Source organism: Acinonyx jubatus, chromosome A1 (assembly GCF_027475565.1).
Source record: "Acinonyx jubatus isolate Ajub_Pintada_27869175 chromosome A1, VMU_Ajub_asm_v1.0, whole genome shotgun sequence".
In the NCBI taxonomy this organism is placed as follows: Eukaryota; Metazoa; Chordata; class Mammalia; order Carnivora; family Felidae; genus Acinonyx; species Acinonyx jubatus.
In genome coordinates, this window is record NC_069380.1 from 108,407,666 (window position 1) to 108,432,161 (window position 24,496).

The window sequence follows — 24,496 nt, forward strand, 5'->3', positions numbered from 1 at the left end:
TTCACACCAGCATGGACCAAAGGTTGAAGCTGAGGTCAGGCCAAGGTGGGCCTGCCTTGAGACCCAGAAGCTTAGGTTTCTATCCCATAGCTACCTCCTAGAGAGGGCTAGGTGCACGCTGAAGTTCTGTCTTTTGGTCCCTCCCCTACTAGCAAACGTCCCCTTGGTAGGACCCAGCATGAACTGACTTACACAACCCCTCAACCAAGTATCACCTCCTCAGTGAAGATTCTCTGATGTCTCCAAGTACAGTTCATTGTTCCCTGCTCCATATAATTGTACATTGTAGAATAGATGGTCATTTATTCATCTGCCCCATTGGAAAGATGTGACCTCTTGAAAGAAAGGATGCCTGGCCATACCAGGTTGAGAATCTCAGTGCTTGTTGAATGAACACCTCTGTGAGACTGCATCCTGGCTGAACAGCTATGTCATTCCTCCATTCCATGAGTTCACAGCTGGTAGCAGCCTCCCAAGGATGGCCTTGGTCTCCAGGATCCAGTAATGAACATGTGTGTATGTGTACATGTGTGTATGTGTGCTTTGGGGGAGGTGTGATAGAGTGTCCAATAAGCAGCATTCTAGGTACCAAGTGGCCATCCTATGGAAGTGATTGTGTTAAAGCAATCATTCAATCAGCAAGCAGTTATGGTGTGTTCATGGACCTCTTGGCCCAGAATTTAAAATTAGAGGCAGAGGGCATGTACCCTGGGAGCCAAGAGCCAGCAGGAAGTCAGCAGCATCCTTCCTTCCACTGACAATTGTTCCTAGTAACACCTATCTACCCTGGTATCTGCCATCCTTAGAGGAGCTGGTGGCTATGACCATGGGCAGACTGGCTGGATGACTTTTTGTTAGAACTACCAAAAGGAGAGGGGCGCCTGGGTGGCTCAGTCGGTTGAGCATCCAGCTTCAGCTCAGGTCATGATCTCAGTGTTCATGAGTTCGAGCCCCACATCAGGCTCTGTGCTGACAGGTCAGACCCTGGAGCCTGCTTCAGATTCTGTGCCCCCCTCTCTCTCCGCCCCACCCCTGCTTGTGGTCTGTCTTGGTCTTTCAAAAATGAATAAACAACAACAACAAAAAAAAAAAAAAAAAAAAAAAACCTACCAAAAGGAGAAAGTGAAGCAAGAAATTGTAGAAACCTGAAAGAAATGACCAGTCCGGAATCTAAGGTTTTAAAACTTGTTCCCCCAGGGAGGGCTGGGATGCTCTTGGGCTGGCCAACAAGGTCTGGTATCATCTGTCTACTTCTTCAACCTCATCTCCTCACTGGGGGAACAAGCTTTAAAGTAACATCAGACCCTCAACTGGTCATTTCCTTCAGGTCTCTACAATTTGTTATTTCACTTTCTCCTTTTGGTATTTTTTTTTTAATGTTTATTTATTTTTGACAGAGAGAGAGAGACAGAGCATGAGTGGGGGAGGGGCAGAGAGAGAGGGAGACACAGAAGCAGAAGCAGACTCCAGGCTCTGAGCTGTCAGCACAGAGCCCGATGCGCGGCTCGAACTCACAGACCCCAAGTTATGACCCAAGCCTAAGTCAGACGCTCAACAGACTGAGCCACCCAGGCGCCCCCTCCTTTTGGTAGTTTTAACAAAAAGATGTGATTTACCATTAGAAAGGGCTACTTTCTTTTCAGAGTAGATTGTTTCAGGCACTTGCTTGGATGTAGCAAAAAGAGGTCTGGGGAGTTGCTGCCCAGGGTGGAATCAACAATTCCCAAGAGATTTCATTTGGGTTTCTAAATCCTCTGCAATGCTTCTTAGGATTAAATTAATAAACTTCATTAGAGATAGCAGTTGGTGCTTATCTCATAGATAGTCTGCAAACAATGCTTGTTTTCAAAAACGTAACACACGCCAGCAAAGAATTAAAAGTAAAACCAAACTGAAACCATCTGGTCTTTCTAAAGCAGTGAGTGCTTTATCCAAATTAGATTTACCTTAATATGCTTAACAGGCTTACAAGTCAACAACAAGAAGACAAATGATCCAGCTTCTTTTTTGACGAGATAAGGGTTTGCATAGACATTTCTTCCAAGAATATATATAAATGGCCAATAAGGACATGAAAAGATGCTCAATATCAAATGCAACTCAAAACCACAATAAGATACCACTTAGCACCCACTAAAACGGCGAGAATGAAAAAGGCGTTCATCAAATGTTGGCAAGGATGTAGAAAAACTGAAATCTTCATGCACCGTTTGTGGGAATGTAAAATGGTGCAACTGCTTTGGAAACAGTTTGTCAGTTTGTCAAACAAATAAACAGAGTTACCCTATGATTCAGCAACTTCACTCTTCGGTATATAACCAATAGAATTGAAAAGCTGTTCATACAAAAACTTGTGCATGTTTATAGCAGCATTATTCATAATAGCCAAAAAATGGAAACAACCCAAGTGGCCATCAAAAGATGAACAGAGGGTCACCTGGGTGGCTCCGTTGGTTAGGCATCCGACTTCGGTTCAGGTCATGATCTCACGGCTTGTGAGTCCGAGCCCTGCGTCAGGCTCTGTCTGTCTGTCTCTCTCTCTCTCTCTCTCAAAAAAAAAAAAACAAAAACAAAACATTAAAAAAAAAAAGATGAAGAAATTGTTGCAAATCCATACTATGGAGTACTATTCAGCCCTAAAAAGTAATTAAATACAGATACACACTACCACATGGATGAACCTTAAAGAGATTATGCTAAATAAAAAAAGCCAAACAAAAAACCCCACATTCTGTGATTGTATTTATATGAAACGTCCAGAATAGGCGAATCCATAGAGATGGAAAGCAGATTAGTAGGTAGTAGGCGGAACGGGTAGTGAGTGTTAACTGGCATGAAGTTTAGGGGGAAGATCATAGAAATATCCTGGAATTAGATCATAGTGATAACTGCATAACCTTGTGGGTGTATTACGAATCACTAAACCATACACTTTAAAATGTTGAATTTTGGGGCACCTGGGTGGCTCAGTCGGTTAAGCGTCCAACTTCAGCTCAGGACATGACCTCACGGCTCATAAGTTCCAGCCCCACGTCAGGCTCTGTGCTGACAGCTTAGGGCCTGGAGCCTGCTTCGGATTCTATGTCTCCCTCTCTCTCTGCCCCTCAGCCACTCATGTGCTCTCTCAAAAATACATTAACATTAAAAAAATTAAAGAATTCTTAAAGATGAAACAAATTTTTACATTAACTATATATGCATTCCTAATATATCCAAATAGATCCAATATATCAAAAAGTTATCACTTCAACATGTAATCAACCTAACATTTAGATATTTTACATTTTTGCATACTAAGTCTTTTAAAAGAGCTGATGTGTGTTACATTCACAGCTCATTTCAGTTTTGATTAGCCAGATCTTACTCAATAGCCACATGGAGCTAATGACTAGCACGTTGGACAGTACAGCTGCAGAGCCTCTTAGTTACTGCAGAGTCCCTGTGAACCTCTTTGTTCGACACTGTTCTCAGCTTTTTCCAAGTATCAACTCATGTAACCCTCCCAACAACCCTATGAAATGGGCACTATTATTATTTCCATTTCATGGGTGGGGAAACTAGGCTCAGAGAGGTTAACTCAGTTGCCTGAAGTTATAGCCAGGTGGTTCCAGGGCTCATGGTTTTCCTGACTCTATTACCTGGGTCTACCATTTCTCCCTCCAGCAGGATCCTGATAAGTGGTAATAAACCAAGTGCTGCTCTGTTCGGGGATTTTTACCCTACTTGCCTCTAGTTTTGTTGGAGAAAGAGGTGAAAAATACGAACCTGTGAACCCTTCTGTTCTAGGAAAAGCCCTCTGTGTGCCCTCAATTTAGTCCATCTCCAAGATTCCTTACCCTCCACAACGCTGCTTTAGCACTTTGTATTTCATGAACTGGTAATGGTCAAGGACATGGACACATTGACAACTTTGTGATCCTAATCACTTTCTTCTCCAACCATGTCATGATTTGCTAACTTTACAGCACAGATTTTCCTGGCAAATGATGCAACGGAAGTTGGGCACACTAACCTTTATTATGACTTTAATTAACTGTTAAATCTTTTTCCCCTTTTTAACAGTACAGCCAAACTCAGCTTTCCTACATTGAGGCAAGACATCAGATTACTTATTGGCAAATAGTCAACTAATTCTACTAGTTAATACTATCTCATGAGGCACTTTTCATCTTAAATATGGTATGCAGTCCAAATATTGGATGTTCTCCTGCCTTAAGAAATACTTCCACTTTGCTCACCCAAAACTGACTGCAAGGATGAGATGGAGAAGTTTAAGGAAGCCATCAAGTAGACAACATGCAGAAAGTTCTTAGCAGATTACAAAAGGGTTACAATTTGCTCTACACTTTGGGGCACACCTAGGGGGCTCAGTCGGTTGAGCATCTGACTTCGACTCAGGCCATGATCTCGTGGTTTGTGAATTCGAGCCCCACGTCGGGCTCTGGGCTGATGGCTTGGAGCCTGGAGCCTGCTTCGGATTCTGTGTCTCCCTCTCTCTCTGCCCGTGCCCTGCTCACACTCAGTCTCTGTCTAAAAAACAATTTTTTAAAAAGAAACATTTAAAAATAAAACCATTTGCCCTACACTTTTCTACTCCATTTTCTCTAAGCAGAGGTTTTAACAAGGACTTTACATGGGACTTGAAGTACTTCTTCTTGATGTGGGGCACTGAACTCATGCCTTTATGCCTACTCCCTCACGATGCCATTAAAACAAACCATTATCAAATACACTCCTAAGGGCAAAGAATAGCTGAGGAGAGTGAACACAATTTTGGGAGGTGGAAACTGGCTATAAGACAGTGAGCAGAGATCATGAAAAAGGAAGCCTAAATCTGCTAGGGGCGGGGACAGATCAAGGAGAAGCTGGCACACACAGAAACCTGGGAAAGCTCAGGAAACAAAGGTGCCATGTACCATGGAAGGCAGTGGAACCAGCTATGATGTCAAGTGTGTGTTGAGGAAGTCGGTAGACCCAACCATTAGATCCCAACCTACGCTGCCCCATCCCAAGCAGCTAGGTGACCACCCCTGCCCAACGGAGAAGAATGGGGGTTGGTTCTGTGTAAGAATGCAATCAAAGAGACTCCAAACAAGTCAAAGCCAGGCAAGGCGGAGGCTGGGAGAAAAGGTGCCGTATCGGGATAAAATCAAATTATATACAAGCTCATATACCCTTGAATTTCTGAGGACTAGAACCACCAGGAGCTGAGTCTGCATTTGTCCCACCTCCTCCCCTCAGAAGAGTCAGTAATTCTACTGTGCAGAAACCTATAGAAACTGTTAGGAGCCTCAAACCCAAGAGCCTGATAATTAACACATATGGCCTGTCCATGCAGACATTCCAACAGCTTTCTAGGGCCATCTACTTATAAACTGACAACACAAGATATTGGAGAAAAACCTCTAACATGAAAGGCACAGACCACAACGAAACGCTTAAGTAATGCATGAAGAAAACAAACAGAAAAAAATTTTAATTAAGATGTAGCTCATGTGGATGGGAATATGAAGCCAGGAAATGGGTTAAATTTTATCATTTCATTTCACCACAGGGACCTAAGTTTCTTCTCCTTCTAGAAGGCTATCATCCTACGACCTCAGAGCTATTTGCCAAAAGCAAGAAGCCGTGGAAAAAATATGCTTAAATTGGGGGCGCCTGGGGGCTCGGTTGATTAAGCATCAGACTCTTGGTTTCAGCTCAGGTCATGGTTCTTGAGTTTGAGTCCCACATGGGGCTCCGCACTGACAATGTAGAGCCTGCTTGGGATTCTCTCTCTCCCCCTCTCTCTGCCCCTCCACCACTTGTGCTCAATCTCAAAATAAATGAAAACTGTAAAAAATATATACATATATGCTAAGTTTTTCACTTCTGTGCCTCCCCATCTCCACTGCCATAATCTAGGTCAGCATCATCTCTCACTTAGGCTGTGACAACAGCCCCCTAAAACCCAAATGTCCTCCTTCCTTCAGAATAGTTTCTGCCTGACAACTCTCCTCTGGAGTCTGCAGAGTCGAGTCTTCCTCTCTACCCCTCCCCCGCTCACTCTCCCTCTCTCAAAAATAAAGACGTAAAAACTTTTGTAAAAGACATTATTTTAAAAAATTTGAGTCCAACGATTTCTGGCCCCTGATTGACCACTGTGCGCCCTCCTAGGCAGTCCCTTTGCACTGGCTGGTAGGGCCTTTAACCCTCCTTCCATCTCCTCTCTCTCCACTTTGGTATTCCACCGGTCCTTTTACTTTTCCACTTGCCAGTCACACCCAGTTCTTTCTGTTCTTAGAACACAATTTTGCCCTGCCCAGAGGCTCTGGAATATGGCTATTCACATCATTTGTATAGTGTCTGTCTTTCCCAGCTGTAATAGAAGCTCCATGAGAACAAGTGCCATGTTTGTCTTATTTAATACTATTACAACTGAGTGGCTCATTCTGTTAAGCAACCAACTTCGGCTCAGGTCATGATCTCACATTTTGTGAGTTTGAGCCCCACATCGAGCTCTGTGCTGACAGCTCAGAGCCTGGAGCCTGCCTCTGATTCTGTACCTCTCTTGGTCCCTCTCCCACTCACACTCTCTCAAAAGTAAGTGAACAGTAAAAAAAAAAAAAAAAAAAAAGATTAATAACTCAAAACACCAGGGTCTATTAAAACTTCATTAATGTTAGGATCAACATTTCCCTTAACCAAGTAGATTTCAATGTAAAAAAAATCTCCTCTATTCCATCCAAGAAAATATCCTAGTTGTGATAACACACAACAGTTTTCTAAGATAAGATCATTGAAAAAACTGGATAAAAGATTTGTGTGATGTCTCTGGTATTGTACAATTGCTTGTTAATCTACCATTACCTTAAAATAAAAAGAGGACTGAAAAGAATTGTAATCTAAAGATGTATTATTCATTCTCCCAAGAATGTTCTGTGGCAACAAACGCTCACTGATGGAATTTAGGGTCATCAAGGAAGTCTCCATTTCCGGTACATGATACATTTTTCCTGCAGATGAGAACATCAGCCTCTGTTCTTAACCACACACCGCACCTGGCCCATAGCTGGTGTTCAATAAATATTTATTCAGTGAGCTAATTATTTCGGAGAAAGCCAAAATGACCCCAGCACAGGCCGTGAACTCCTAACACTGTCTGTCCTAGCATTCCAACATGGAAAGACACCAGCACCAAAGACAGATCTATAAAGGACGCTCAATTGTACACACAGCACTGAAGCAATAAAATGCCCAAAATGCAGCTGACCCTTATCCACATATATTTACTCAATTCTTCCATACAAATTGCACCACACACTAAAGACAAAGAAATACCGTCAAAGCATCTAAAAAATCCTATTCTTTAAGTGATTACTGAAATAGCCCCAGTCTAACCAGTTAAGGACCTGTCCAGTTGGGAAGGACAACTACATCACAAAGTCATTAAACACACAGAGGACCTGCTTTACTTGTCAGTTCTGGTCAAGGATCAAGTGTCTGTACCTCCTGGTTGTATTGATTCTTGCCTTCTATTCAGACAACAGTTAATGGACCAAACAGCCTACTTTTCTATCAATCCATTCAGCCAGTCTATATACTTAAATGTTTGGAGGACTAACATCCTTTAAAAGAATATTTTAAGGGTTTTGGGGCACCTGGGTGACTCAGTCATTTAAGCTTCCAACTTCGGCTCAGGTCATGATCTCACGGCTCTTGAGTTCAAGCCCTACATCAGGCTCTGTGCTGACAGCTCAGAGTTTGGAGTCTGCTTTAAATTCTGTGTCTCTGTCTCTCTCTGCCCTCCCCCACTAGCACTCTCTCTTGCTCTCAAAAACAAATAAACCTTAAAAAAATCTTTTAAGGGCGCCTCGGTGGCGCAGTCAGTTAAGCGTCCAACTTCAGCCAGGTCACGATCTCGCGGTCCGTGAGTTCGAGCCCCGCGTCAGGCTCTGGGCTGATGGCTCGGAGCCTGGAGCCTGTTTCCGATTCTGTGTCTCCCTCTCTCTCTGCCCCTCCCCCGTTCATGCTCTGTCTCTCTCTGTCCCAAAAATAAATAAAAAAAGTTGAAAAAAAATTAAAAAAAAATCTTTTAAGAATGTTTTAAGGGTTTTAATTTCACTTCACTTATATTTTAACTTACAACCCCCAAATAACAACTTGGTTACTTCAAATTTTGATATTAATCAAGTTCTGAGCATTTTTCTTTCATCATTTATGTAACCATGCCCACTTTCTCCTTCACCCCATGACAGAGCAGCTTTATTTTTGCCCACACTGTCCCAGCTGAGCTCTAAACCAAGTCCAGTGGCTGCTGCCCTTGAAACTGGTTAGTAAAAGACCAAGTATTCAATTTAACACAGGCGTTGATTTAAACCGATAAAGAGCAGGAAACTCAGAGCTGAAGGGAAAACCGGCCCCATTGTTCCTGGGCATACTGGAGCACCCATCACATTAGGTGACCTCGTATCTCATCTGGACTAAATACCAAAGCTCAATGCATCCATTTAAGGCAGATGTAGCCCCATCCTTGAATTTCCAGATTTCAATCACCGTTGTCCTTCCTCATTTATTTTCTCAAGTAGCAGCTTTTGTTAAGAGTAATGAAAGAAAAACAGGTTTCAAATGGAGGAGGCAGTTGGGAGACCAGTATATCCTCCTCCACTGTGCAGAAGACAATCTGTGAAGTTTAAGTTTAGCAGATAGATCTTCCCTTAATATTGACACTGTCCTATGAAGAGACTAGACTTACAAATAAAGCCTGAAAGAAAAAAAAAAAAAAACAACTTGCAGTTCAAGCTATCCTTACTCAACTGTACCATCAAAATACAGTCTCCAAGCCAATTGTCATTTTACTTTAAAGTAAGCTCTATGCTTAGTGTGGGGCTTGAACTCACAACTCTGAGATCAAGGGTGGCACCCTCACGCCTTCAGCTCCTCCCAATGAGCCAGCCAAGTGCCCCAGTAAGCCAACTTTAGAACTCACCTACCATGACCAACTTTTTCTCTGCTCCTAATTTTGGCACTGAGTCTTATACTTAACTTCTATCAGAATGACCTCTTTTCTAATCCTTCAGAATGCAGACCACATCCATACTCAATCACAGAACTAGGAAAAATAACTCAGTTTATACAAATACTTTGATACAAATTTCATATGGTTCACTTGAAAACAGTCGTCTTTTAGGGAGACTTACCTTCCAGTAAGTGCAGTTGCCCATTCCCCACATTACTCGGGCCCTTTCTGGGCCAGTTATTTTTTTTACTGCCAACAATGACAGAAGATGATACAAAACCCTTGAAACACCATGTATCTCTTAGGCTGGCAGCCTCATTTACAAAAGAATAATGACTCCAAGTTAGACAAGATGGCAAAGTTATTTGGAAACTGGGCAATTTAAACTCCCTTTTCAGTTTTTTTTTTTTTTAATATTTTTGAGAGACAGAGACAGAGGAGTAGGGGAGGGGAAGAGGGAAGGGGAGACACAGAATCTGATGCAGACTCCAGGCTCTGAGCTGTCAGTCCATGCAGGGCTGAAACCCACCAAACTGGAGATCATGATCTGAGGTGAAGTCAGACACCCAACCAACGGAGCTACCCAGATGCCCCCAGTCTGCTTCTTAAAAAAAGCTTTCATTAAATATTTTTAAAAAATATTATTCAGATGAAGAAATCTTGAGCAAGTAAGAGCATTTATGTATGTGCAGGCTTGCGAGATGAATGCAATAGCACACCAGGAAAATAAATGTAACCGTTCCATTCCCAATCACATCAAGAATACCTACAGTCTAACCTTAGGGGTGCCCAAGTGGCTGAATCGGTTAAGGGACCGACTTCAGCTCAAATCATGAGTTCAAGCCATACATCAGGCTCCCTGCTGTCACTGCAAAGCCTGTTTCAGATCCTCTGTCCCCCTCCCACTCTCACTTGCTCTCTCAATATGTAAATAGGTAAAACAGAAAAGAATTTAAACATAACAGGTTCAAAACTTACACTCTCCCAAGTACAGAAAGACCTAAATCAAAGCAAACGCCTCCCATGCTCATGGATTACAAGACTTAACATTACTAAGATGTCAATACTCCTCAAACTGATCTACAGATTCAATACAATCCCCATCAAAATCTCAACTGGCTTCCTTAGAGGCTAAGCACTAATCACTAAGAAAAGATCATCTCTACGAATGAGAATACATCCTGCATTTAGGATTTACTTTGGTTGGTAGATTAGGGGGGTTAGAAATGCTGCAACAGAAATCACTCCAGCAGCCCTAACTATGGATCTTCAGGGCTCCCTCAAGGTAGATTTATTGAAAACCGACATATAAGCCATCATATCCAAACAAGGCTTTCTCTGTAATATAACCTAATCACTGCCAGGTGAGTTTAGTGGCAAAAGTCCCAAATCCACCTGGAAAAAATCTGTGGGGGTGCAGTGATGAGAGCTGAGGGAAATCTGCAAAACCAAGCTTAGAGCAAAAAGGAAAAAAACACTCCTTGACTTCATTCTGTAAGGTCAGAGATTTTAAATATGTAAGGGAAAAATAGTTAAAAATCTTTACATTTTCTCATAAAAATCTGCAAGGCAATTTCCTTTCAACAAATTGGACAAATGTTATCTTGTTTGAGGTGAACCACCCTATTTATATGCCTAATGAGCTGAATTACATATTGCGCATCCATCACACTGATCCAACAGTCATGGGTTACATGCTTACTCTCTAGTCCCAGTAAGAAAAGCTAGCCTCTTACTCTGAAAAAGATAAGTTAAGATTAGCTTGTAGATACACTTCTTCCTCCCCAAGAGCCATTTAAAATCAATCCTTAAAAAAAAAAAAAAAGAAAAAAGCACACAGAAAATTATGCCACTGAGAGGGATTTATTCTTCCATTAACTACAACTACTGCACTCTGATACCAATGTCAAGAAAAAAAAATCATTCACGGGAAAGAAATTTAGGGCCCTCCAAAATAATTACAGTTCATTTACACCCAGAAATTAAACAGGAAGATGTTACCACTTTCCATGGATAGATGCCACAGAATGTGCTCATCTACACAGGCTCCCCCTTATACAAGACATACTACATTGAGATTTGACACATGGAACTTTCTCCTGAAGGCACAGAGAGGTGCACGGCATTTCTTTGCCGAAGAGGCTCCAGGTTTTAGTTTAGAGAACCCAGTATCAACGACAGGTGCACTTAGTGGCTATCATATCTTCATATTCTTTGTAAGCGATTGAGCCATCTGGCTCAATGGTCAGAACACTGAGAGGACTGTATTTGGCAGGCACACAGGAGGGTCTTGGCACTGAGGAGTCGAGCTTCTCATGGATGATATTCTGCACCATGGTGTGAACTGGCGAGCCATACCGATGTCCAAGTGCCCTTGGACAGTCCCCTTTACAGTATCGAGGGTTGTATCTGTGCGGGGCCACGATCCAGCTGTCCCACTTCAGCTGACTAAAACTAAGTCTAAAGTCATGGAGCTCACACTCGTTTTGTGGAAAAAGAAACTGTTTGAAGTATTCACTCAGATTGAAAGAAGCTGGAACCAGAGGCTTCTGAGGTTCCAAGCCGATAGTCTCCTGATCTCTCCGATGACGGGAAGGTCGTACAGCCTCAGCTGACTCTTCTCCCTGGGGACAGGCAGACAGCCCTCTCTTCTGGCCAGCACCTTGGGAAGGCCTCCTTTTATAGTTAAGGGAATGCCACCTGTGATGAGCCTGGGCACTCGTGTCATTCAGATATAAAAGCAGTGAGGGGGGCACCAGAAGAGTCACGTTAAAGGAACTGTCACGTGCTGAAGGGGGCTGCAGCTGGGCTTTCACACAGGTCAAATTTACAGACATGTGAATGTTTCTTTGGTTGGAGGCCACTAGAGGCTGAAGAGGAGCAGTCACATCCACTTCAATCCATCTGTATTTCTTTCTAAATTCAAACTGGGAGTCAAAGGTCAATGAGGATGGAGTTCTATGGGGGTTCCCGCTAGAAGACTCAGGCTCCTTCATCACCAGGCTGCACACACATTTCACAGCAGAAGAAAAAGAAATGGGGTTGCTGAAAGTAAATAGCAAGACTGACTTGATGAAGTGTTCAACAGCAGTAACACGATCCAGGTGAAATAGCAGGTCCACGGATGGTACGGTTCCTGAGAAGAAAAACAACCCACGAATTATGCTTGAATACAAAAACGAAATAGCAAGTCAAATCACAGCATTAATACTTGATCATAGTGCTTTCTCCCTTCTCTTCCTCTCTTCATCCAGCCTCAACAAGTGAGGGGGGGGAGGGTTACAGAGAAAATGCGGGTGAGAGCTTTCTTCCATAACTAACTGCCAGCAACTACAAGCAGGTATTTTATCATCCCAAAATCAGAACAGCTTTGGTGGTGAATAAAAACAACTATCATTCCACAACCTCAATCATTTGCTCCAAACATACAGAAGCTAATAAATCTTTTTATCTTGGCAAGTGCCTGGAGAGAAAGCGGTCATAAAAACACCAAGCTTCCTAAGGGATACAGGAGTACTGATGCATAGGGGCACTTGTACCCTAATGTTTATAGCAGCACTCTCAACAATAGCCAAATTATGGAAAGAGCCTAAATGTCCATCAAATGATGAATGGATAAAAAAAATTGTGGTTTATATACACAATGGAGTACTACGTGGCAATGAGAAAGAATGAAATATGGCCCTTTGTAGCAATGTGGATGGAACTGGAGAGTGTGATGCTAAGTGAAATAAGCCATACAGAGAAAGACAGATACCATACGGTTTCACTCTTATGTGGATCCTGAGAAACTTAACAGAAACCCATGGGGGAGGGGAAGGAAAAAAAAAAAAGAAGACGTTAGAGTGGAACAGAGCCAAAGCATAAGAGACTCTTAAAAATGGAGAAACAAACTGAGGGTTGATGGGGGGTGGGAGGGAGGGGAGGGTGGGTGATGGGTATTGAGGAGGGCACCTTTTGGGATGAGCACTGGGTATTGTATGGAAACCAATTTGACAATACACTTCATATATTGAAAAACAAAAAAACAAAAAAAAACCCCACCAAGCTTGCTAAGAAGACTTTCTAAGCCCAATGAACAGGATCAATGAAAAAATTTAATCATGTAATTCGAACACTTGAGATTGATAATTGAGGCTCTAAAAGCACTATAAAAAACATCAAGGAAGAAGAAAAGATTTTAAACAGCCCCACCTGACTTGTTGGGTCAGCACAGTTTTGGTCATGAGGTAGTGAATTTAGGTTTTTGTTTTTTGATTTTTTTTAAAAGCACTTCTTTTTCACACACAATACCAAGGTGCTGAGTCAGACTGTTGACTAACACTTTGTTGTGAGGACCTACTGTTCCAAATGGAGACTCCAGCTTTCCTCTCACAGACAGCAACAAACAAGGGGAAAACATCCCAATTAATGCAGTAAATAGCTAGGGGATATTTTAGACACATTTCCAGGTTAGCGGTGGTAAAAGGGGAAGAACAAAGAGAGGTCAAGACACCGGGTTTCCAGTCTTGACTTTGTGACCTTGGACAAGATGCTGAGTTCCAACAAAACACTCCTCAGTCTTTAGAGCTATTAAGTCCCCTCTAACTCTACCCTATATATCCTAGGAGACTCGCCACCCCTTAATCCATGAAGATATTAAAACCTTAAGATCAAGTACCACATTTGATTTCGGTTATTAAATATTATGCAAAGTAAACTGCAATTCAAAGAACAAACCCAACCTGTTTCTTTAACCGAAACGCAAACTAATTTATCATCTTTCCACCACCCATTCACCAATCCACTCCTACACACCTGTCACCTGGTCCCCAGGAGCCTGCTTGTGCTGGGCATAAGATGTGAAGAGCCGAACAGTGTTGTAGAGAGGACTTCTGTTGGATTTAGGGATCCCCTCCTTGGTAGCAAAGGACTTATAGAGTCTCTTCATGTAACGCAAAGCTCTGGAGTCTGGCTGCAGCCTAGGGGCGTCACCTTGTCCATTATACAGAACCTTGAAGAGAGGAGGAAGGAAGCCCAATCTGTCTTTTTCATCTAGAGGCTGCACCAAGGACCAAGGTTCAGCCTTAGCTTCCCATTCAGCACCCGCTGCAATCTGAACTTCTCCTGTAGAAGCCCGAGAACAAAGACTAATAGGAAAACACAGCCAGGAAAAGTAGAAAAACCAAAGGAAAAAGTTGCTGAGAAGCGCCATGGCCTGGAAGAACTAGCAAGGAATACATTTCCCCATACCAGTCTTCTTCCTAAAAGCCAGGAAGAGCTAAGGTTGGTCTCTTAAATAAATTTTAGGTGTGTGGGTGGGCTAGGGTCAATTCTGTAATCAGACCTCAAGGATGGGTACCTGAAGATAATTCTTATCAGCTGTGAATCAAACAGCTGATAACATCCTATCTATCCAATTTGTGCTCATTAGATACTGATGTATCTGGTGATTTAGCTTTCCTCTCCCTTTTGTTCTGGCATTCATTTAAAATCTCTTAAGTTAGCATTGCGTAGGTGGACTACCTATGCAAGCTGAAAGGCCAACAGAAATTGAGAAGTGACCTTAAAACTCCCCCTTAAAAATTTTTAACTTTTTTTTTAATGTTTATTTTTGAGAGAGAGAGAAAGAGGGGGAGCGGGGGAGGGGCAGAGAGTGACGGAGACAGAAGATCCAGAGCAGGCTCTGCCTTGAGAGCGTGGAGCAGCAGGGCCTAAACCCACGAACCACGAGATCGTGAACTGAGTGGAAATCCCACGCTTAACCGGCTGAACCACACAGGCGCCCCCAAACCATCCCTTTTTTGAGATTACGATTCTTAAAATGTTCCCTAGGTGCTTGCTGAAACTTCCAAAGCACGGAAAAAAGCTAATTATTCATGATGATACGAAAACCTGTTGGTATTCAATTTATGGTATTGGGTTCACTCTTGCTCTTCCTTCACGCTCATCACCTCTCTGGCTCCCAGGTGCTTAGAATAATTACTTACTGCATGTGGATTTGGAGAGAAAAAAGTCACAATTGGCATGGAAATCCCAGAGAACAGAGAACTATTGGATGGCCCAATTCTCTTAGGGAACTTCGTATAGAATATGTACTTGGAATGCTGTAATATGCTTTAAAATGGACATCACCTTTAACCCTGACTCATTAAAAAAATTTTTTTTTAATGCTCATTTTTGAGACAGAGCATGAGCAGGGGAGGGGCAGAGAGAGAGACGGAGACACAGAATTCAAAGCGGGCTCCAGGCTCTGAGCTGTCAGCACAGAGCCCATTGTGGGGCTCCAACTCACGAAGAAGAACAATCGTGAGATCATGACCTGAGCTGAAGTCAGCCACCTAACCGACTGAGCCACCCAGGCGCCCCAGACCTTGACTAATTTTAGAATATAATACCTTGATTCTTTACTTTCATCTACATATTCATCTGTACCTATGTAGGTTGAAAGGTTTAGAGATGTTTGCAGGTTGTTTTTTATTACTCAAATGATGGTAGAATTTGCGAGGTGTTTTTGTTCTTGTTATGTAAGTACTTATGTTCTTGCCTTGGAGCTGAGACTAGGTGAGAGATGATGTTTTAGAGAAATGGGACCAAGGTGCACCACAAGAGGCTGAAACGAATGCATATCCAGCGACACCCATGAGATCACACTGGAAGGAAATCAACCCACACTCCTGGTACAAGAGAGAACCAGTCTGTGCAGCACCTAGGTTGATGAAACTGTTTCAAATTTTATGTTTCCAAATTTTAAGTTCATTGCCTATGCCAAGCGTTCCCGGCCCATGACTGGTAAGCAGGGTCGCATAAAACACACCTAAACTTTGATTGACAGCTTACTCCTACTACACACACTGCTGGCAATTCCATGAACTAAACATGTACAAGACGCCCTGCATCCCGCCTTAGAAAGCGCTTCCGGAGAGAAGCTGGCGGCTGCGGGGGTGACCTCTGTCTTCCTACCGCCATCAACAGCCGGTTATCAACGGCTTGACCACTTCTTGAAGACTCCTGGGGCGCGACCTGAGGAAACGTGATTATTCCACCCAGGGAAAGTCTGCACCCCGCCAGTGCATTCTATAACCGCGGCAGCCGAGAAAAGCCCCGGATGCAAGCCCCTGGTACTGATTCTGATTCTCGTCACCGATGGTCTGAAAAGAACCGAACCCCTTTAGCGGCCGGACCAGAGCGCACATAGTCACGTAGGGAGGCCCCACGGCGGGCGTCAGGGCGCCCTCCACAGGCGCAAGACCCATAGGTCCTCGGCGGGAGCGCCTTTGACGCCGGCTGGCCCCTTTCTCTCCACCTCAGTTCCCCTCGGCCCCGGCCGTCGCACGGAGAGGCAAGGGGCTGAGATAGTCGGCCGGGTAGTCCACGGACCCCAAAGGCCGCCGCGGAGTCCGCAGCCGGCGCTTGGCCCCGCCAATCCACGGGGCCACCCGACCCGGGCACTCTTCTCCAGAAGGGGGAGCAACGGTGCCTCCCCCTGGAGACGGCAGGAAAATGGTATTCCCCGGAAGTGACTTCACGGCCTCCTGGAGCGGCTTCCACTTAGCGGAACTGACGGAAGGAGGCTGGTGGTTCCCGAGGCTGTGGAGGGCGAGGTGACCCCCGAGCGGGAGTGAGGTCCGGTCGTGCGGTCGTGGTGGCCCCTGGGAGGGTGGAGGCGGCGCCTGGGCCGGGAAGGATGGGGGGCGCCGGGGAGGACCTCTTGGGTGGAAGCGGCGCGTCCGGAGACTGAGGTAAGCGCCTATCAACCCTCGGTGTTGCAGGCGCCGTCACGACCATGGGCCGCGAGTTTGGGCAACTGACGCGGATGCGGCATGTGATCACCTACAGCTTGTCACCCTTCGAGCAGCGCGCCTTCCCGCACTACTTCAGCAAGGGCATCCCCAACGTGCTACGCCGCACGCGGGCGTGCATCCTTCGCGTCCTGCCGCGTGAGTGCCTTGGCCGGGTAGGGGGGCTGGACTTCCATCACACCCCAACAGCGGGTCCATTCCGTGAGCACTGTCGGTAGGGCAGGCACTCCGCAACTTGGGATACGCCCGGTTTCTCACTGAGTGTTCCTGAAAGCCCTCGTGCTAGTATATCGTCCTGCTTATCTTAACCGATGAGTAAACTGAGTCACAGACAACTTAAACGACCCGTGCAAGGTCACCTGTGTGATTTCAGCGCCTCCCTCTGAGGTCATCTTTACCCACTAAGTAGCGAGGAACTGTTTGTGTTACATCCGCATCAGGTAGTGATGAAAATTAGCACAACATTGTGAATTTGCTAAAAACCACAGAAGTGTTCACTTACGTGTTTGTGTTACGTGCATCGTTATGTGCATAGTTTCTGTGAATTATCTTCATTATCTCATTAAAATATCTAAAATGTGCAACAGGAAGGAGATAGGGGAGGTCTGGTGACAAATTTTCCTGGGCTGGCCCTTTATTTTGGTCGCCTGTAAAATGAGTGTGTGATATAACCTTCCTTCATCATCTGGTTTAAAAGTGGCTTCTTGGAAACTAGAGACAGGAGGGCAGAACCTGCAGTGAGTCAGAAAAGAAGACTGGGACCCCAGTGTCTTATATGGGTGCACTGCTTACTCTCGCTTTTGATTTTTAAAGCGTTTGTAGGGTTTTATCTTGTCTATACCTGGGGGACCCAGGAGTTTGAGAAATCCAAGAGGAAGAATCCGGCTGCTTATGAAAATGACAAATGAGCCACTCATCTGGATAATGGTTCCCTTCGTCTGAAAGCCCTTCTCTGGGAGAGGAGTCGACACTGTACTGTCTTGAAGACATAATAAACTTCTTATGGACTGCACCGTTGTCATTTTCCATTTCTATGAGCAAGTCCTGGATGTGACTGCTAATATTCAAGTTCATGAACTCCCCTTCCTGGCATGAGTCCTAAACAGTTTCTCTAGTGAGTTTGGTGAAGCATCTGAGCTCAGTGCTTGTTCTGTAATCTACGAGAAAGTAGCTGCAGCTGTTCCTGCAGATCATTTGTGAACCGCGGGTTGCCAGGGGTCTGCTCCCGTAATAACAGTAAGATCTGGTCACTACTGTAATTACGGTGTGTCACATACTCAGCCCTTCACGTGCCTTTAAACCTCACACCTGCCTTTTTTTTTTTTATTATCATTATTGCACACATTTTGCAGATGAGGACACATGCACAATGAGAGTAAGTAATTTGACTAAATGACACAACCAATGATGGTAGAGTCTGACACTAATGCTTCTAAAGCCATGCTAGACTGCCTTTCCTCCTAAGACAGGCCTTCCTTAGCCAGAGGGGAAGTCAGCTATAAAAGCAGGGGTGAGATCACCACTTGGCCCCTAGAGCTGGTGTCAGCAAATTGCCTGTTCTTGTACCAGGCTGCTAATGGTTTTAATCACATATGGCCCAGAAAGCTTAAAATACTCTCTGGCCTTTTATTGAAAAGTTTACTCTTGTTCTAGAGCCTTTGAATTCTCTTTTTAGTAGAAAGGCCCTTTTCCCTTCACCCGGAGATGGTAGAGGTAGGTATGGGTAGTTAACATGCTTCTGGTTCCCTGCTCCATTTCTAGAAACTTTCTCACTTCTTAGGACACTTCTTGCTGGTCCAGAGCAGCAACTTTCCCAGTGTAGTTCAGCTTCTGGCCCAGGCTGTATTTTTTCTCCTTATTTTCTTTTTATTATTTTTAAAAAATGTTTATTTTAGAGCGAGACAGAGTGTGAGGGGGTAGGGAGAGAGAGAGAGAGGGAGACACCGAATCCAAAGCAGGCTCCAGCCTCTGAGCTGTCAGCACAGAGCCCAGTGTGGGGCTTGAAATCATAAACTGCGAGATCATGACCTGAGCTACAGTCGGATGTTTAACCAGCTGAGCCACTCAGTTGCCCCTCTTTTATTCTAACAATTATTCTTGCCTTTTAGGAACCAGGATTAAAATACTTAGAAACAAAAAACGCTAATAGAAATTGGATTGTGTGGCAGGATAAAGAACCTCTGAGTCTGGTGAACTGGGGCGCATACCCTTTAACCTGTGTTTCTTCACTGTATGATACAAGCAAGAAATCTGCATCCCTGAGCTTTGAACTTTTTGCCAGTAAGATAATGTGTTAATATAAAGCCATAGGGTTGCAATGGTGAGATGAGAGATAAGTAGGTGTCTGGCAGGCTTAACAAAGGACAGCTATGTGATGAAAATTGCCTCACCAAAAGTCCAGTTTTCCTGGGCTCTGTCCAAATTTGTTCCCGGGACTTGCTGTGTATTTGGGTCCTAGACTATTGACAATCTGATGCAGCTGTGGACCTGAAGGTGTAAATGTACCCCTCCTTCACTTTATTTAGTTTCAACAGGTTCAGGCACCAGGGGAGGGTCACTGTCTTGATGGGCCAGTAACCTGTCCTCTTCCCTCTGACTAGCCTCAAACTTCCTTGGGGAGATGGCTACCCTCTCCCATCTTTTTGGCTCCATTTTACCCCAAGATGTTATTTCTTCTTGGTTCCTTGACTCCTTTAAAGATAACAGCTCAAAAGTAAACTTAACCCTTTTTCAGCACAGACCAGGCCCTGAGTCTGGGTCTGAATCCTTTTTATCCCAGGAATGCTCTGAGAAGACCCTGCTACAATCTTTTACTGAAGTTCTGCTTTGAATAAAATTATTAAAGGCTGCCAGAAGGCTGTCTCTCACCAAAGGGCTTCTTCTCTAGGCTGGGGGGGCATGGAACCCTGTGTAGCAGGGTGATGGGGACGGTGGGTTAAAGGGGTGTGTGTGGGGATGTGTTGAGTTATAGCTCAGTGCTACTGTACTGGGACCTGAGATTATTTTGGAGACCATTCTATCTGCAGAGAACTGTAAAGAAAAGAACTTTTAAAGTCTCTTAAGAAGGGGACCACTGCCGTGGGCCTTAATGCCTATAACCCACCCACTTGGAGCCTCCAGCCCTGGCTGTGGCTCAGTCCTCTGCTTCCAGGGCACAACCACTTAACTCATCTAGCCCTTCTTTTCCTCAGCACTGCCCCGCCCCCACAAGGGCTCTTATCTCTGGGCTGTAGAATGCAGCGAAGTGAACTCCGTTTTGCCAACAAAGTCCTTGAGATGCAGGCCTACCTAGTGTAGGGCCAGAAGTCTGTACCAGTTCCAGCCAGCAAAAAAGCAAATACACTTTGACCCTTTGTTGAAGTTTTACCTGGAAAAGTTTTTCCATTTCAGAGTCTTTCATTTTTTATTAGACATGTCCTGCTCAGGGACAGCAAAAAAGTCTACAGTTACGGCCAAGCTCTAATGGTCTCCTCTCCATCTGGAATGTGTTTCAAACTGCTCATGTAGCTACACCCTCTTTCTCTCATTTCATCCTCGGCACTTACCTCAGCAGCAGAAAATCCCTGGGAGTTGTCATCAGAGTTACCGAGCTATAAGCTATCCAACATGCTTCTCATTTTCTTCTTGTAAATTAATCATTTGAACCCCCCACCCCCACCCCAAATGTCAGTGGCTGAGAGGTCTCAGGTCTCCTCCCATTTCACTGAAAGAACAAGAGACTGAAGCTCAAAGGGAAAGGACTGATCACTGGTCAGTTAACCCAGACCCCTGCCTCCCAGCCAAGCATTGTTTTCTCTTTATGGCTGAGATTGTTAAAGGCTGCTTAGACCTTTCTGCTGGAGGAAGATGTAGTTGTATGCTTATTCATTCAGCAAATACTTGACTGTACAGAGCCCATTGATTATTTTTACTTATTTCAGGAATAGGCATTCACAGCTATTCAAGGGCTATGGGATGGTTGTGGACAATGGCTGTCACTTCAGCTTCATGCTGTCCAGATGCCACTTTCCTTTTCAAACTTTGATTTTTGCTCCATGTTTAACTTAAACAACTACAGAGGTAATGTAGGCACATTTTGGAATACTTTTCCTAACCGGGGTTCCTTCCATGGGCAGTGAACTGATGGGACTTTCCTCTTGGGAGGGGAGGTGGCAAACAAGATTGAGGCTTGAATCCCAAAGGCTTCTGCAGTGCTGTCACACTCATTATGATACATAAGACTTTATCCCCCTGTATACAATGGACCCTCAGGCTTTTTCCTTGCCTGGGGAATTGGCTAGTTTGATTTTGCTTGGAGTAGAGGAAGGCAGAAATGAAAGATGAGGAGAAACCATGTTTGGAACTAGCAGTTTCCAAATCCCATTTGGCAGATCATGCTCTTTAAGGGGAGGCTGGCATGGAGGCCACAGACCTGTCTCTAGGACATCACGTTGTCAGTCTTTTGCTTATCTAATCAGATTTGTGTTCTTACCCAATGTTCACTAGGTCATCACATAGCTTCTTCCCCACTCCACAGAGGTTCCTGGTTAAGCCCCTACCTGGGCTGATTCAACATCCAAGCTCAGGCCTAAGGGGAAGGAGCAACCAGCTAGTCTGTTTCTTCAAGTTCCTAAAGTGCAAGTAGTGGTGTCTCCCTCAGGGCCTGGCTGCACGGTCATCAGTGGACTGGGACCAGGACTGTCAGATCTGTGACCACACCCCACTCCCCTAGCTCCAGTTCTGAGGTCCATCTTCCCACCCTCTGCTCCCTCAATAAGACGATTGGCATCTATGCTGTCCTATCTTCTGCTGTTCTGTGTCTCCTCCACTTTACCTTGCAGAACAGGCAACCTCAAACCAAATACCCATCCTGATGATAAGGGCCTTGGAAAGAGGTATCAGCCAAGCTTTTTTTTTTTTTTAATATTTATTTTTGAGAGAGACAGAGACAGTGTGTGAGCAGGGGACGGACAAAGAAGTGGGGAGACAGAATCCGAAGCAGGCTCCAGGCTCTGAGCGGTCGGCACAGAGCCCAATGCAGGGCTCAAACTCACGACCTGTGCGATCATGACCTGAGCTGAAGTCGGTTGCCCAACCGACTAAGCCACCCAGGGACCCCGTATCAGCCAAGTTTTTAGGGAGACACCAAGGAATCTTGTTACATCTGTCTTGGCTTAACCTTCCAGGTCATAGGAGGGATCTGAAGTCCTATCAATCTTACTCATAAGTTACAGCTCTTTCCCCCACATTTATCAAAATGCCCATGTCATTTAAGGAGTACCCATAACACCTCATGACTTAGGTACACGCACTTTCTTGTTCTAGCAATCTGCAGCTGTTCCTACGGAAGCTGATGGACGTTTTGTGCTTTGGCAATATCTCAGCCCTAGGCCTGCTCCCCTGAGGCTGCTAGAAGGCTATGCTCTGCAGATGATCCCAGTCACCTACTGGGCAGAAAGCCTGTAATTCCAGGATTCCTGTCATATGTCACCACCATCAAGCAATCCCACTGATTTAGGACCCCTGCTAAGATATCATTCACATTTTTAAAAACAAAACCACCTATACTCATTCATTCTATTCACCCATAGTTCAAGTAAGTCCCACATCAGTCTTGATTGCCCTTCCCCTGGGAAAAGGCAGGTAGGCCAGACTTTGAACTTGCCACAGCTGGGTCCATTCTTCTAGTGGGATGATCCAGAGCAGATAACTGGATGAGAGTCCTTCTGTACAAAAGGGGGGGATCTGGGGCCGCTGTTAGATCACATATGCTGAAGCAACTTCCCAAAGAAGGGAGCTAAGGGCCTTATCCAAATTGCCTGCAACATGATAGACTGGTGCTTCTTTCCTAGACAAGTCTGAAAAGGGGTCAACACTATTTCTGAAGACCTCACTATTAGAATTTTATTTTGATTACGGTGACCTCACTGAGCTATTTTGGAATCAAAATGTGGCTGGGTGCCTGGTTTCCCTCAGTGGCTTCACGTGGCTTTCAAAAGGAAGGAGAGGGTGGTGCTTTTGGTAAAATGGGTAATAGCGTCCAAGCCAGTAACATAATCACTCAAAGTCCAAATGAGGGATCAGTAAATACAATGTGCCTGAAAGGCAGGCCTTGAGCACATTCCTCTGGTAGACATTAACTTATTACATCGACCGTGGTTGCAAATATAAACTTTGCCCCCATCTCACCTGGCAACCATAAAAGTGGTGAATTTCAGTCTATAAAAGGAAGTGGGAACTGCCCCCGGATTTCAGGCTCCAACAGCCTCCTTCTGTCAAGATGTGGCATCTCAAACTCTTTGCGGTGCTCATGATCTGCTTGCTGCTGTTGGACCAGGTAAGAAGTGGGTGTACAGGGATTGTGGTGGTGTGGAGGGGTGGGTGTGGCGGGGGCGGGAGGGATTGTAGGCCGAACTTGAGAACCAGACTCAGCCCTTGAGGAAAAGTCCCTCTGCTCTGAGTCTACAGCATCCTGGCGGTGAGCATTCTCCCAAGGTGTACAGAAAGGGGTCACCTCTTCCACACCTGAGCTTTACTGGTCTTTGCCCTACAGGTAGATGGCTCCCCCATGCTGGAACCGAGTTCAACAAAGAGAAGGCCACGGAGAATGACTCCATTTTGGAGAGGGGTTTCCCTCAGGCCCATCGGATCCTCTTGCAGAGACGATTCTGAGTGTATCACGAGGCTGTGCAGGTAACTCCAAAAACTTGGGAGAAGGGCAGAGGACAGAAGAGCACACACGCAGATCTAAGAATAAAACTGGGAGAGGCGACTGCCTGGGCTGTAGCCGGGAGCTCCATGGAGAATCCCTCAGGACTTGAGAACCAAGAACAGCTCAACAAAGTTAGCATGAAAGGTGGTGCTTTTCCTTTCTGCAGTCTATCCTGAGGTTAGATAGAGCCAGGAGAGGAAGGAAACACAGAAGACATGTCTCTGGGCACTGCTAAACCTTTGTCTTAAAAACCACCTTTTCTTTTCCTTAAGAAAAAGACGCTGTTCCCTAAGTGTGGCCCAGGAATGACGTACACACCGGGGGAAAAGAGGACAGCATTCACCTACACAATGCTCCATTCTATGGAATACTGATGAACTGCATTTTGGCTGGAGACACTTAAGTGAAGCAGTTTTGTGTTTTTAATATTTAAAAACAGATATATGCTTTAAACTGGTCTCCGTTTCTTCTTAGAATGTTATGTAGATAAGCTTAACTAAACTTGTCAATTTAGAGTTTATTTTTCTATGTATACTATTAAACGTCTCAAACTGAAATTTTCAGTCTCAAATTCAAGTTTTTGAGGGGAAAAAGGATTCATTTTGTATGCTACAGAAAAACCCCAACATTGCCTAGTAACAGACTACTCAATCTGGAAAGGACAGTGAAAGTGAACATGTAAGAAATAAAGAACACAATGGCAGGCTGCAAGAGAAAAGTTTCCTAAGAGCCAGAGGATCAGCCTTGGCAATTTCACAAGCTGTGGCCCTGGATCCCGGCCCTTCGCTCCAGGTCAGAACTCTTCAGCAAGGCCTCAGACATGGGCAGTGTCAGCACTTACTGCCTGACGATGGGCCCAAGTCTGTCTATGACTGAAAAGGAGGCAGAACTGGAAGAAAAAAATCTAGTTTATTAAAACAATAAAACCCAAGCCCCCAAGAACAGCAGAAAAGACTTTTCTGAGTTCTAATGGAGCAGGGTGAACTGTGATCTACGCAAAAGGATGCATGGCCAGCAAGTTCAGAA

The 24,496-nt window shown here is 44.6% G+C and overlaps 3 protein-coding genes across 6 annotated transcripts; 2 read left to right on the plus strand and 1 right to left on the minus strand.

Annotated features, from left to right (window-relative positions):
* Positions 1-10,842: 10,842 nt before the first annotated feature.
* Positions 10,843-16,461, minus strand: GDF9 (growth differentiation factor 9). 4 transcript variants are annotated; one of them, XM_015067380.3, is made up of 3 exons: positions 16,358-16,461; positions 13,796-13,991; positions 10,843-12,134 (listed from the first exon to the last, which is right to left on the minus strand). In XM_015067380.3, the coding sequence occupies exons 2-3, from the start codon at positions 13,926-13,928 to the stop codon at positions 11,170-11,172; spliced, it is 1,098 nt and encodes a 365-aa protein (XP_014922866.1). In that variant the 5' UTR covers positions 13,929-13,991; positions 16,358-16,461; the 3' UTR covers positions 10,843-11,169. The 4 variants fall into 4 exon arrangements, with proteins under 4 accessions (XP_014922866.1, XP_014922865.1, XP_014922864.1 ...); XM_015067379.3 differs by having other exon boundaries at positions 16,145-16,434; XM_015067378.3 differs by having other exon boundaries at positions 15,795-16,434.
* Positions 16,462-16,763: 302 nt separating this feature from the next.
* On the plus strand, positions 16,764-17,791 carry LOC106970708 (cytochrome b-c1 complex subunit 8). The gene is made up of 2 exons (XM_027076711.2): positions 16,764-16,917; positions 17,593-17,791. Exons 1-2 carry the CDS (start codon positions 16,764-16,766, stop codon positions 17,685-17,687), a joined length of 249 nt encoding a protein of 82 aa, XP_026932512.1. The 3' UTR covers positions 17,688-17,791.
* A 4,518-nt stretch (positions 17,792-22,309) lies between these two features.
* On the plus strand, positions 22,310-24,027 carry LEAP2 (liver enriched antimicrobial peptide 2). Its single transcript, XM_015067375.3, has 3 exons — positions 22,310-23,095; positions 23,312-23,451; positions 23,743-24,027. Exons 1-3 carry the CDS (start codon positions 23,039-23,041, stop codon positions 23,777-23,779), a joined length of 234 nt encoding a protein of 77 aa, XP_014922861.1. The 5' UTR covers positions 22,310-23,038; the 3' UTR covers positions 23,780-24,027.
* The last annotated feature ends 469 nt before the right edge of the window (positions 24,028-24,496 follow it).

Bases quoted from the DNA above. Each gene is read 5' to 3' on its own strand.
- GDF9 (XM_015067376.3), bottom strand. From the start codon at position 14,192: ATGGCGCTTCTCAGCAACTTTTTCCTTTGGTTTTTCTACTTTTCCTGG. The intron at 12,135-13,795 runs GTGTGTAGGAGT...TTTTCTTCTCAG, and splicing joins TCCTGGGGACCAGGTGACAG to GAACCGTACCATCCGTGGAC.
- LOC106970708 (XM_027076711.2), top strand. From the start codon at position 16,764: ATGGGCCGCGAGTTTGGGCAACTGACGCGGATGCGGCATGTGATCACC. The intron at 16,918-17,592 runs GTGAGTGCCTTG...TGATTTTTAAAG, and splicing joins CATCCTTCGCGTCCTGCCGC to CGTTTGTAGGGTTTTATCTT.
- LEAP2 (XM_015067375.3), top strand. From the start codon at position 23,039: ATGTGGCATCTCAAACTCTTTGCGGTGCTCATGATCTGCTTGCTGCTG. The intron at 23,096-23,311 runs GTAAGAAGTGGG...TTTGCCCTACAG, and splicing joins GCTTGCTGCTGTTGGACCAG to GTAGATGGCTCCCCCATGCT. The intron at 23,452-23,742 runs GTAACTCCAAAA...CTTTTCCTTAAG, and splicing joins TGTATCACGAGGCTGTGCAG to AAAAAGACGCTGTTCCCTAA.